The sequence below is a fragment of the Dipodomys merriami genome, unplaced genomic scaffold (assembly GCF_024711535.1).
Source record: "Dipodomys merriami isolate MVZ:Mamm:240054 unplaced genomic scaffold, mDipMer1.0.p SCAF_172, whole genome shotgun sequence".
Lineage (NCBI taxonomy): Eukaryota > Metazoa > Chordata > Mammalia > Rodentia > Heteromyidae > Dipodomys > Dipodomys merriami.
In genome coordinates, this window is record NW_027203071.1 from 1227131 (window position 1) to 1241737 (window position 14607).

Genomic DNA, 14607 nt, shown 5'->3' on the forward strand with positions numbered 1-14607 from the left:
AAAACACAAAAATGTAGTGCAAATTAAAAAAAGAAAAGGTCAAATTCAATGTGACAGTTTGCACTGAGAATCCTAAAACATACATATTTTGGGTAGCCTTTACTCACTCCCATCCTCGTACTTAGAAACAACTTCGGATGTCAAAAGGTGAGATCAGAGAGCAGGTTTGATTAAGCAGCCCTGTGACATTGGAGATACAATAAGCCAAGGCTTTTTTTTTTCCTCTTCCAAAATTTCCCTTTCAAGTCTAGCACATTTTTTTCCAAAAGAAATGAGAGGAATTAGCATAGTTCCCTTGCTGGGAAAGAAAAAGAGAGAAAAGAAAAACAAAGAGGGAAAAATATAGGGCTCCTTTTCTCTCATATTAAGCTACAAAACCTAGAGCCCTGCTGAACATTGGACAGGGCAATTAGACATGTGATCTGTGACCTCCTGGCTATACAATCCATCTTTCTAGAACCCTCTTGAACTCCAAACCATGACACCACACCTTACTGTTTGAAACTTCACTTCCTCACTGCAGGGTGGGAGGTAGGTCACTCCTGGGGGTTGGGAGTACATGACAGAACACATCCACACACTGGGACCATGACGGTGAGCATTCAGTGCACTGGGACATGCCACAGGGCCACAGGACACCCAGACCAAAGGAAGAATGGCTGAAGCCCTAAAGCCAATTGCCAGGCAAGAGGAAGGTGGTGCTCACACCGCAGCAGCCACAGCCATTCCCCGGCACACGAAGCACACTCAAGCAATAAGACGTACCACTGGTGGTCCCCGTACCACTGCCCGAGCCAGGTCCGGGGGACGAAACCACAGTCCTGTAGGTGGGTGGTGGTGGGGGAGGTGGAGTTGCTCTCTGTCCCAACCCAAAATCTTTAGGAGATGAGATTGTTTCTAAGTAATCATCTTTAATGAAGGTCTGCTCAGCAACTTTCTTCTGGACTTCTTCTAAATTGAGCGGAGATGGTACATTGCGTGTAGGACCAGGAGGTCCCTGGGAATCTGAGGGGCCCGGGGGGCCAGGAGGGCCTGAAGCTGGGGAGTCAGCAGGGTTGTCTGATGCAGCTGTTGGAGATACCACTGTTTCCCTTGGAGTCAACTCTGGAGGAACGTGTTCCGGGGACGTATCAGAAAAATGGACCCATTTTTCTTCAGTGTTAATGGCAACAGACTTGGGGGACAGCACTGGGCCAAAAATGCTGTCCAAATCATTGATGGATGGTAGTTTTTCAATTTTGGCCTCTGTGGCTGACTGGTCATTTCCTGCAGTTAAAGTAGTGATTTTAAACTTCGAATTAACTTTGTTAATCTTATCTGTATGAGGGTTGTAGGAGGGAGGGATGAGGAGAAACCTGGTAAATATATTGTTTTGGGAGGTGCATATCTTAGATGTAAAAAATATAGTTAGTAGATTAAGACTTGAAAGTGAAGGAAGAACTCCCCACCTTGATAGTGTGAGTGCATTTCATGAGAGAATTTACTCCTTTGCAAGGTGACCACAGTTGGCCACTTTACCAGCAAAGTTCTGAGGAGAATACCACTCTCAAGGCTGCTCACAGGTGAGCAAGGGTGATTGTTTTGAGAAGCTGGTGATAGGTACAGGCTCTGGAAGCACAAATGCCCAAAGGGAGGATGCTTCTGAAAATCTGGCCTATTGAAATACACAAGAGAGCATTCAAAGAATTGATCACTGACAGTCACCCTGGGAATTTGATCAGGATTGTATATTCTAGTACGTTAAAATAGATAAATGTCTGGTGAAACTAGTGATAATAAATCTTAGTTTTTTTTAAAAAAAACCAAAACATCACATTTAGCTTTAGGTCTTCTGTTTTGTTTATATCAGAAATACAATGAAAACACTTAAGAGGTATTTTCACATAAACATGTACAAACACACACACACACACACACACACACATGCACATCCCCACATAAGAACATACACATAGGTTATTGCTACTTTTTGGAACTGTTGCATATATATACCCGTTGAACAGAGCAGAAAATCATAAAAACATTGTTAATTTATTTTCTAATCAACTCTAAACTGTTAACCTCGAAGGCATAACCATGATAGGAATCTATTTAAAGCTATGCTATAAAAAGTCTCTGTTTTGTTTATAGATTATCATCAGCCTTTTGTTATGTTTGAAATAGTGTCTTGTTTTATAGCCTAGGCAGGCTTTGGACTTGAGATGTAGGTGAGACTATATTTTTAGTTTATATTAACAAGAAGAGAAAAACATCAAAACTAACTTCTATAACTTGGTGTGAAATATTTGATAATAACTACAATATAAAGAACTGTACTTTTAAAAATTTTAGATTATTTAAATTAAAAACTATTACCTCAGTAAGTAGAAAGCCTGATCAGAGCCTTTTTACCCTTAAATATAATTGTTGGACTATTAGAACTGGCTTAGTATTTCCATATTTTTAGAGTGTAAGAAATTAACTTTTAAGGTCCCAAGTCTATAAACAAATGTAATAATATTTTGCATGGCTCACCATACAATTTTTGTTGATGGTAGGTTTATTTATATTTAACAATTTATGGAGCCTGGTTTGCACTTACAAACACCTTTACTTATAAGACTCTGGATGATTCCCTATCAGATTTGAGTCAATATAAATTTCATAAATGCCTGTGTCTTCCTTTCTCCACTGATGATAAATATCTGTTCTGTACTCTAGCTCCCCAGTTGCATAAATAGCAAGGGGCTATTGACTTCCAAATGTGACAAAGAGCCATACTGTAGGGCTTAGCAACATAAAATAACCATTATGGCTTTTGACTTGCTGTCCAATAAGACTTGGCAGATTATAAATTATTTGAATGCATAGTATTGATTTTAATAGATGGTAAACATGTGTCTTCAAAATTACCTGTCTAAAGGATCTGGTAATTCCTTACCATTTTCATAATTTTTACATATCTCTCTGCCATGAAATTATTGAATTCTTGAGTGAGCACCCGGGGGAAAATGCCCCACCAATAAACACTGTACTGCTCATCTTGAATCCATGATCTGCCTTTATAATGCTAGCAAAACTCTTATTGATACTAGGAAAAATATAAATTGTGTCTTGAGACCATTCATTTTAAAATTGTTAAATTGAGGTTAAATGAAGTGAGTGGTTGACTCAACACTTGACTTTTTTACCTTATGATTTTTTCTCTCATTTTATAAGTAAATGTAGTCCCCATCATACAAAATTATACTGAGGAAAAATGAATTCAGAAGTTAATAATTTTTGAGACCCTTACAATAAGTCTTCAAATCAATTGCAATGTTATGAAAGTGGGCCATATTGATGTACCCTACAATTTCTAACACTTCACGAGCATGTTTAGGTCTGGGTACTTTGTTCCATTGGCTATATTGTCTCAGAATGGAAAAAACCCACAGTTTACCTGGTGCAACTGTTAAGGGGGAGCCTGTTCGAGGTGGAGTGGCTGGTACATTTTTTGGAGGCAGTGGTGGAGGTGCTGCAAAGAGATAGAAAGTCAAGCATTATTGATCATGTTCTTCCCAATTACACAGTGTACTGCAGATTAGTGTTTTCATTCACATTCCTGCCACCGGAAATGGAATAGCTATTAATGTTTTAAAGTGTTTTGCTTTGTTGTTGTTGTTGTTGTTGTTTTGCCAGTCCTGGGGCTTGAACTCAGGGCTTAGGTAAAGTTTTAAATTATACTTTTATTATCTTTCAATAGTTCTACAAAGGAACTGCCATTCAACAAATAAGTTTATAAGTACAATGCATGATGTCACCCCTTTCCTCATGATTCCCATCCCTCCTAGCCCCTCCCCTCCCTCAATATTCTTAGTTTCATGGGATATATGTTGAATATTATGACTGTATTCTCCCACCTTCCTCTCTTCATTCTCTACCCTCATTTACTGACCCCCCGCCACCATATCATAAAGATTTTATTTTTGTCAGTTGTGGGGTCTGAACTCAGCCTGGGCGCTGTCTCTCAGCTTTCAGCTCAAGGCTAGCACTCTACCACTTGAGCCACAGTGCCACTTCCAGGTTTTTCTGCTTATGTGGTGCGGAGGAATCAAACCCAGGGCCTCATGAATGTAAGGCAAGTGCTCTACCACTGAGCCACCTTCCCAGCCCCATACACATTTTTTTTTAAGTTCAGACATTCAAATTCAGATTTTTCTGTTGCATGAGAGTAAGAGTTACTTAAAAGAATGTCAGATAATAACAACAGTGTAAACATTTCACTCATTGAAATATTATTCCACAAGCCAGTGTACACAACTGAGATCCATCTCCTGTATGAAAGCTAGAGACAATGGGTTGAATAAAAACAGTCTCTGTCCTTAAAGAATTATGAATGACAATGAACTGGCAACCTCAGTCATAATCCAGGATATCATCATGGAAATTACAATAAATCAGGTGGTGGCTTGTGAAAAGGCTTTTTAATCCAGTCTGGATACCATTGTCTAGATTGAGTCTAGAAAGGTTTCAAAATTTTGAAAGCTAGAAGCAAAGTAACTTGAATCAAAGGAGGATGAACCAATTCTTTTGGTAAACACAACAGTCAAACAATGTCCTAGAAAAAGTGTAGCATTACAGTCTCGATTACCACTGAGGTTCTTACTTTGTAGACAAATTTAGTGTTTGCTATTTCAACAGGTAATATTTGTTCTTGTTCCTTTAAATATATATTTTCTTGTGATACTTGATTCATTCAAGGATTCACATTAATCTCAGAAACCATACTAAGGTTTAGTTGTGAACCAAGTGTAATCCATTCTTCCGTATTCTAAAAGCAGAGTGAGTTGGGAGGATGTGGAGTTGGAGAGATTTTGCCCATCTCCTCTACCACCACATTATAGGAATAGTTTCATTCTGTAATCCCTCCCTTCTTCTGTCCTTAATATATCATTTGCTTTCAAACAGCATCTGTCTTTCTGCACAGTAAACATGATTGACAACTCTGCTCCTAAAGCCTAGGAATATGTGGCTCTTAATCATAGCTATGAGCTACACAGAAGAGCCAATCAAAGGTCTTGCTCTTTATTAATCACTACCATACAAAGTCAATTAAGGACATAATGAGCAAAATATTACACAATAAATAAAATACCATAAAGGAAAAGCCTAAAATAGTGAGTTTGTGCTGTTACCACAAAATGATCATAAAATGCTCCTCAATTGAACAACAATGTCTGCTCTGCCAAACACAAACAAAAATGTACAGGGCTGAAATACCAATAGTGGTATTCAGTACATCATATCCACAAACATTTCTCTTATGTTCCTACTTGGCATTTAGGAAAAGGTTTCTAAGAACAACTTGGATAGCTCAGATCTACAAAGAACCTTTTCAAGAATTTTATATATTTTTATAGGCTTTGTTTTCTAGTAGCTTGAAGAAATGTTCAAAATCACATGGTTCAATGCTTTCAAATACATCTTTGAATGTTGAGAAGTTCAAAGAGTTGATGAAAAGGCCGGATCACATATAAAACATATTCCCCATAAATTACTTCTTGGTCTTTTACTATGAACTATGAATCCTCTTCTCTATTTCCTCTGATCGTGTGCGTGCGTGTGTGTGTGTGTGTGTGTGTGTGTGTGTGTGTGTGTGTGTGTGTGTGTGTGTGTGTGTGTGTGTGTGTGTGTGTGTGTGTGTCCTGAGGCTTGAAATCAGGGTCTGGGAGCTGTCCCTAAGCTTTTTTTGCTCTAGTTGTACCACAGTTCCACTTCCAGCTTTTGGTGGCTAATTTGAGATATGAATCTCATGGACTTTCCTGCCTAGTCTGCCTTTTAACTGTGATCCTCAGATACCAGCTTTCTGAGTAGCTAGAGTTACAGGTGTAAACCACTGGTGCTCAGCTTCTATGATCACTTTTAAATACCAAAAAACAAAGACCTGGAAATATGGAACTGGAAAAAGTATTAGACTGTTTGTGTGCCTAAAGGAGTAAGATTACTCACTGTGCTTTTTATCTTTCTAAAATATCTTCCTTTAAATCTAGTCTTTCCATGGGTATTCTAAGGAGTGCCTTCTGTATACATGATCACAATGAGCCATTTACTGAAAGAATAAAAAAACCCAACATATGGTTTGACCAAATGAGCAATACTTTTAAATAGACAAATCTACCACAGGGATGGGTAAAGGATGATAAATATTATCAAGATCTTCTTATTTAGATACTTGTACATGGTGGAAAAGGCGAGACTGGTGGCTGCGCTGACCTAATTTTGTCCTGATTTTCGAGTTCGTATGGTCTCTTTTGTCGAACCTGTTGGTCTTGCTTTCTAAGTCATGCTTTCCTTGTGGTTGTCTGTCCTCTGTAGCTTTAGTTGTTCTGGGACAAGCAGACTCCACCTGACTTGTTTACCTCTTTAGTCTGTGACAGCCTAGTACTCACTTGTGAAAATGAATTTCTTTTGCTCACTTGCTAAACTGAGTTAATAAATGAGTGAATGAGCCTGGGGAATGTCAAGAGACATTCCACATTTTGTTATCTTATTTCTGTGACTGCTTGAATAACCTGCCTTGTCCTCCTTAGCTCTGAAGACTGTTAGAACATCTCTTCTCTTAATATTGTACAGTTGAAATGTTGCTTATGTACACTTTGTTGGAGCTGACTAATTTCACTATGCAGACAGACAGTAACATGAATCATTTATTTTTCCAGACAGGGCAGACACAACTTACTTCCAGAGGGAAAAGGCCTTGTTAACTTTGGCGACTCCAGATTTGGATTAATTGATTGGCCTGAACCCCAGATCTCAGGCTGATCTAGAAGAACTGGAAACAGGAAGAGAATTTCTTAGAGTAAGTTCAAATGAAATTGCCCTAGGCTCGCTCTATCTATCTATCTATCTATCTATCTATCTATCTATCTATCTATCTATCTATCTATCTATCTATCTATATTTAGTTTTTTATTAACTATATATAGTTGTACAAATAGTTCAACATGTCAATATACACTGGCTAAGATGTCCTAGAAATTAGAACTTAAAATTTCAATTTCAATTTGAGCTCACAAAATTCTCTCCCTCACAAGGAGGTAATTTTTATTTTGTCTCATATAGGACAATTAATTTAGAAATACATTGCTCCTCATACTTCTCAAGCATAAAATAGAAACAGCATTTGGAGTGTGAGGGCATGAGTGTGTATCTGTGTATGTACACAAACTATTTAAACTTTTCACAGTAAAATCTGCATGTGGTTTCTAGTTGATAACTTAAGGCTATTCTGAATATTAGTATACATACAGGTTTCATTTCTGGTGTTCTTGAAAACTTAAGATTTTTAATCCTATATACATTTGCTTTGCTATAAGGTAATTTAAATTCTGCTAAACTATGCATTGGAACTGAAAATTTCTGGGTTCTATGCAATAGTTCCTGTATTTAAAGGATGTTCTAACAAGTTTTATATAGCATTATAAAGAGAAATAAGTTTTTTGAATGCTTGATACATATTTTAAGAGAACCAGAAAAAGAAATAGGTGCTCAGACATCTGAAGTAAATTTAGGCATTTAGGTATTGAATCTAAGAACACTGAATTTCACATTTATTCCCCTCTTTGATATTTCTTGCAGTGCAGTGGTCAATGAGCACGTAACTAGCCTTCACCACAGAGCCCAGGGTGGGAAGTTGGTCCAATATAGATTCTGATGTAGCCTCTATATTTACAGAACCTCAGGCAAATCGCTTAACCCCTCTGAGCTTCCCTCCTGCAGTGTAAAGTGGAGATAATAAAAAAAAACCTCAAGAATTACTGAGAAAATTGAAGGAAGTAATAGATGTTCTCCCAATTGATCCATGCTGTGCATAAAATGTACCTAAAGCATCTGACACAAGGCCAGTAGCAGTTGCCATGTATTTTAGTTCTCATAGCACCACCATGTGGTTGATATTAACCATACTTTTAGGAGAGGAATCTAAAATTAGAGTGGTTAATGATTAAGTAACTTGTTCATAGAAAAGTAATAGAGCTGAGATCTTACCCAGATATATTGACTCCAAAATATAGATTCCTGTCATCTAAGGCCTTTTAAACGAGGGATAGGAGAATCAATCAAAAGGAGAATGAGTAGACAGGAAACACTGAAGGGGTAGACTACATGGAAATCAGGGGTTAAACCACACAAAGAACAATCAAGGCAGATGCACTGACAGTCTAGGGGAGCAGTCTGTCCTCTGCATTACAGCCCTCAATGGTGATCTTCACTCTGTTCTGTTGTGCAACAGTATTATTTTCAGGGATTCAATGTGGGACAGCACTTTAACTTTTAAGAAAGGTTTCTACTTTTTAATATAAGGTTTTAGTCTATAAATGCAATAACTTAAGTAGGCAGGTTCAATTTCAATAAATCAAATCCCACCTTTTGTCACCATATAATCATGTTATTAAACTCGAAACTAGCCACAAATAAGTTAATAATACAAATGAAATCATATGTATGTAAGGATTCAAAATTACAGATGTTTAAATCACTGAAGGAGTATTAGGAATTTTTGAAAAGTTATTTTACTAACTCATTATTGAAAATATTCAGGCTGAGTTCTGGCTTTTTCCTAGATCCATTCTCTATTTATTCATAGTTAAAGAGTTTTAGCAGGCCATACGGCACCAACTTGCTCCAATGGGCTTTAGATGCAAGTGATCTAGAATCTCTTCTGGATTTTTGCTCTTAGGACAATTGGTAAATTCCATTGGGTGCTCCCATGCCCTTTCTTCTGATGAGGAGGCATGAGTGCTAAACAAGCCCCCTGGACTTAGCGATGATGGTAAATATTGAGCATGGTAGAGCTCTCCTGTCCTCCCATTTGACTGTTAAGAAGAATCAAATAAAATCCCATTCTTTTATTTACTATTTTTTGGTGTTTTTCTGCAGTTTAGACAAGTTTTCCAAGTCTCATGTCCTCATTATTTAAGAAGAGTCTCCCAATTGATCCTAGAAAGACACTGTTTTATTGTACCTTAGTATTCTTATGTTAAATCACTTGTTATAGAGACATTCTATATGATCAGACTGAGTTACTTGGAGATATAGGCATTGGGCGTAAATACATTGCAGAAACAGATTTGATTCCTTTTTATAAAGAGGTTATTTTATGCCAAGTGTTTTTTATTTATAGTTTCAAACATGATTAATTTTAAAAGTTAAACACAAGTCTAGTAATAAATATTTAATAGTCATGAGTAACAACAATGGCAGCAATGAAGGTTTGCCTCTCATAGCGTGGTAGTTTTAAGTCGCTAAGTGAAGTCATTCTGGTTTCCCAAGCCAGCAATCAAATTGAAACCTACACTGAAAAAGTGCAAAAGAAAGTCAATGCAGAGAGGCTAGAACCTGCGCCAGTGACCATTATGGGTAGAAGAAGGTCTAGCTCTATTCATGTTCCTGCTAACAATTCACATGACAGCTGTTTGGCTCACAAAGCATTTACTCCCTGATAAAGATTTGTATAGATTTGTATTATTCTTTTTACTGACCTATTTTGAGGAGTGAACTTGTGAGCTATAAGATATTTCCAGAAGTAAACTTTCTAATCCTAAAATAACAGAGGTGTGCAAACTAAACTTCTATTTTTGACAGATCATCTAGATTGGAATTTTTCTTTCCCATAAAGATCTTATGGTAGGTTAAGAATATACCTTGAAATATACCCAGTTTCTCTAGATAGGTTGCACTTCAGTGAAAAGAAGAACAAATCTATAGATGCTTATTGTCTTTCCTACCTTCTGTCTTCTGTCCATCGAAAGCTGATTCTAATGGTGGGCCGAAGAGGGGAGCGAGGGCCACAGTGTCATCAGGAGGCTTTTTGCTAAATCACACACATTAAGGCAAGTTACAAGGAGAAGGCTCAAAATGTAATTCTCAAGAAATATATACATGCTTCCCAATATTGTTCTTGGTTAAACAAGAGTGTATACTTTTGTGTATATATTTATGTATGCAGGTGTGTAAAAGGTTTTTGTTAAGCTTAGGAAGCATAATATAAAAATGTGGAACATATTATTCGAGTAATGGTAGGAGATAAGATCTCTAGTTCTAATTGGAAGACCAAGGTACTAGTCTAGCAGAAATAAGGCAAAGGAGAAAAAAAATTTCAAACTATCATCTTTCTCAATACCTACAGGAGATAATATCAGAGATAACAGATCATAGCAAACCTCATTTCTATCCTAAACTTTCAAAACCACTTATATCTATCATATATCTACCATCTCTCTATAATATACATACATACATACGTATATGTCTTATATAATATATATAATATATTATATATAACTAGCTCACTATCACTTGATCCACACTCCAGCTCAGCTTTTTGTTGATTATATTTTTATTGTTTTTTTTTTTTTTAACCAGTTCTGGAGCTTGAACTCAGGGCCTGAACACCGTCCCTAATGCTTCTTGTTGCTCAAGGCTAGCATTCTACTACTTGAGCCACAGCAGACACTTCTGGCTTTTTCTGTTTATGTGGTGCTGAGGAATTGAACCCAGGGCCTCATTTATGCAAAGCAAGTACTCTACTACTGAGCCACCTTCCCAGCCCATTGTTGATTATTTTGGAGAGGGAGTCTTATGAACTTGGCATCCCAGACTGTCTTCAAACTATGGTCCTTTGGATCTCAGCCTCCTGAGTAGCTATGATTATAGGTACAAGCCATTGGTACCTAGTTAACATTTATATGCTTTTAACTTATAATTATTTTGCTTTTGAGGCAAGGTCTTTCCTGTGTAGTGTAGGCTAGCCATAAACTCTATATCTTCTTGCTTCTGCCTCCCAAGTGCTGGAATTACAGGTGTGAACCACCATACCCAGTTTAAAACCCATTACAAAGGGACAAATTGCTGAGGAAGTTTGTGTCTAAAAAAGAAAAACTGTGTTGTCCAGCTTCTAATTTATCCTGCACCTCCCACCCTATGGGCTAGTTATAACCTCCTAACACCCCAACCTAGTACATCTCAGAGAGCAAATATTGAGGTACTGGAGGTATAGGGTGAATTAAATAAAGCTTTTATTCTTTCTCCTTCCTAGTTACTAATCTGTACTGATTTTTAATAAAAGACTGCACAACTTTCTCCATTTCTTCTCCAGATCCAATTCCTCTCATTTAGCTTAATGAGTGTGCTGAGATGCCAAATGTAAATAGGAGAGGTAAAGGCTAAAGAATATATGCCTGAGGAATATATTGTGAAATACAATGTTCTGCTAAAAGGAAAAAAAATACAGAATAGAAGATTCTTTTGATGCATGAAGGTATGTCATGTGATGCAAGTCTCATGAAATTATAGCTAACTAAATATGCTGCTTTTCATAGAACAATATAACTATGTTTCATCTCAGCATTCTGGAGACCAAGAAATCTTCTTACACAGAATTTTGATCTTCTCATACTCAGAGGACCACACATTGTGATGGGCAATTACAATGGATAAGTGCAGGCTATTTTCCTGAAGGTCTCCCTTGGGCTATACTTAGGAAAAATGATAACATCTTTAGATTGTGCTTTGGACTTATGTACATATAGGTAAGCCCATCATTATCATGAGTCACAATTTTTTTGGGGGGGTTGTGGGACTTGAACTCAGCCTGTGTGCTGTCCCTAAGCTCTTCAGCTCAAGGCTAGTGCTCTACCACTTCGAACTATAGCTTCACTTCTGGTTTTCTGATGGTTAATTGGAGATAAGAGTCTTATGGACTATGCTGCCCAGCTGGTTTTGAGATCCTCAGATCTCAGCCTCCTGAGTACATAAGATTGCAGGTGTGAGCCACCGGCACCCGGCAATATCACCCAAAAGGTATTTGATTAATTATTCATGAATCCTTACACAAAACACAACCAATGTCTTTCATGCTCACCTGATAAGTTCTGGAGTTGGAGTTGAACGCCTGGGTCTTGCCACTTCTTCACCTGATGCACAGGACAAAAGGCCTTTTTAGGTGTATTTTTACCAGTCCCTTCTGGTGTGTCATATGAACTATGTTTGGAAGCACTTAGAGATTTAAGTCTCAGCAAAAACAACTCAATATGAAAACTTCACAATGTAAACCCTCTTCTCTGGCAATGAGATAGCCCTAAATTTGGCATATAAAGTGGCTTCCTCCTCCTCCTCCTCCCAACCCCCCCCCCCCGGCATTTGTAAAACTTCATTAACCAAGAAGCTACCATAAACAAGTCATCAAATAGAAATGCTGTACCCTGCTGAACATGCCAGTTCTCAGATGTCTGCTGCCTTGGCTGGTTTTGCTTCTCAATTATCATTGAAGAATAAGCCAAGGCCATATGCACATAGATTGTGAATCTAACGTCCTCTGCCTTTTATTTTCCTGAAAATGCCAAGGAGATGTTGAATCTGTAACTGGGGACCATGAATTTAGATTTCCCTAGGTTGTGTTGCATGCAGCAGAGGAAATCTAAGGAAATTTAATTTCACACCTTACATCTATCATAGCTAGATCCTATCACTTCGGTTGAAATTTTCATATTAAACAACATGAGAATGAGTAACTCACATCTACCTTTACTTCTTGCCTCCCTTCTCTCCCCTCCTTTATCAAGAGATACTATTTGATTAAATTAATTTTGATACTTAAATGATACAGCAAGAGTTGACAGATATAGGAAGAAAATAACAATGCTTTTGCCCAAACTTTAAACATTGATTATTCATAGGTACTCATCATAATAACAAGAATCCTTTGGTGTAAAAGTAAAAAAAAAGTAAGCCTTAAAAATCAAGCCCAAGAGTATATAATTCATATGCGTATATGCTCCAAGATCCAAGGAACTATTTCTTGCTTGCAACTGTACTCTATTTCTGATAGCTAAGATATACTTACTGGATAAGTTCCTTTTAATTGCACCCTAGAATTAGAAATAGACACTATAAGGCTTAAGACCACATATATGTTATGTACAATATGTATTATTTCTGTTATTGCAATTAAACTGAACTCAAAGATAGGTGGATGGGGAGAATGAGATTTGACTCAGTGCTGCATTGAAGTTGAAATTGGTAGACCCACAAACATAAACCAGCTTTTCCTTTTACTCAGAGGGGACAGAGTAAAAGGAAGGGTAACTCATAAGTCAGTCAATGGCAAAACCCCTTACCTGGTTAGCTTTGGTAAATCAATGACTAATATTACCTAGTCTATTAAATATAAGACCTTCCTGGAACATTAGCAGATAAAAAGGTAAACACAAGTTTAACATGTATTTGATGTTTGAAAATTCTAGAATGTTCTTAGAAGTATTATCTGTTCCTGGTTGGTGAGGTTCCCAAGTGGCTAGCAGAAATCACCATCAGTTAGCAATGGGATTAAAAAGATCAAAGTGTCAGGTGTTAAAGGAAAGAAAAGCTTGTCACTGTCTGCCATTGAATTAACTTTTTTTTTTTGTCAGCGGTGGGGCCTGAACTCTGGGCCTGGGTCCTGTCCCTCAGCTCTTCAGCTCAAGGCTGGCAGTCTACCACTTGACCCACGGTGCCACTTCTGTTTTTTTCTGCTTATGTGGTGCTGGGGAATTGAACCCAAGGCCTCATGCATACAAGGTAAGCACTCTACCACTGAGCCAATGTCCCAGCCCTGAATGGACATTGTATTCAGGGATTCAAGCAACCCCTTCCTACCTTCCCTTCAATTTCTTCCACCTGCTCTCTACCAGGCCACCAACCACCAACCAGGAGTCACTTAAGGAATTATAATAATATTGTAATGCAAACAATCCTAGCAGGAATAACATGAACACATCTTTTTTAGATTTATGATGTCTTGCCGTGAAATTGTTCAGATAATAGAAGAATTGATTACATTTAATTAAAATTACATTTAGTTAAAATCAGAAGTTGTGAAAGGTTCTTAGTATGAGATGCTCCAGAAAAGAAGATCATTGGGAGGATTGCCTCATGGGGAAGGAAGGGCATGACCTGCCTTAAGAGAATGTTAGAGGCACCACTGAAGGCAGGCAAAATGTCAGTGCAAGGAAGAATTCCAAGGGATAAGACCATGAATGAACTTCTACCAAGCACACACTTTATGTTATCACTATTGTGAGGGCTCAACCTTATGGTTACAGATGCTTTCTGTTCTCAGATTATAAATTTACAATTCGACAAGATTTAGCACTGCTATACTAGAACCATCAGAGGCTTCTTTTCTTTTTTTCCTAAGTATATATCAGAAATTTCAATTCTATTTTGAGACTGTTTATGATTTAAAAAAAAGCAATTTGAATCAAAATAGATTCAGGCTATGTGTTTTCCTGTATTTAGGTGCTTTCAACTGGCTGGCTTAATTTCTCAGACTCTACTTTCTGGCTTGTTTGCATAAAATTGAATCTATTTCTCTTTAGTATGTGTGTCAGAGAAAGAGTTATTATATTATTAGTAAAATTTTCTGATAAATATGATTACATCTGCTAATGGGCTACTAAATAATAAGGCTCTGGTCTGTGAACGCAGATAAACTGAATTAACAAGGTCTAAGGGAACTGATATAAAGGTTTTATTTCACACTGTCACAGATGAATAAATTGATGTTGAAGAAACATGGTCACCAGTACTGTGGGAACTGAAATCCAAATT

General features: G+C 37.4%; 1 protein-coding gene across 21 annotated transcripts in view; it reads right to left on the reverse strand.

Annotated features, from left to right (window-relative positions):
* The window catches only part of Sgip1 (SH3GL interacting endocytic adaptor 1), a 195784-nt gene that overhangs the window by 56551 nt on the left and 124626 nt on the right, over positions 1–14607 (reverse strand). For 11 of the 21 annotated variants that reach the window (XM_070025799.1, XM_070025798.1, XM_070025797.1 and 8 more), the window contains 5 exons: positions 12863–12887; positions 11882–11933; positions 9747–9832; positions 6701–6793; positions 3422–3496 (listed from right to left, as the gene is read on the reverse strand). In XM_070025799.1, coding sequence (XP_069881900.1) covers positions 3422–3496; positions 6701–6793; positions 9747–9832; positions 11882–11933; positions 12863–12887 — 331 coding nt within the window. Of the gene's footprint in view, positions 1–765; positions 1267–3421; positions 3497–6700; positions 6794–9746; positions 9833–11881; positions 11934–12862; positions 12888–14607 lie in introns of all 21 variants that reach the window. The other 10 variants (XM_070025803.1, XM_070025802.1, XM_070025788.1 and 7 more) reach the window with 1 other exon arrangement.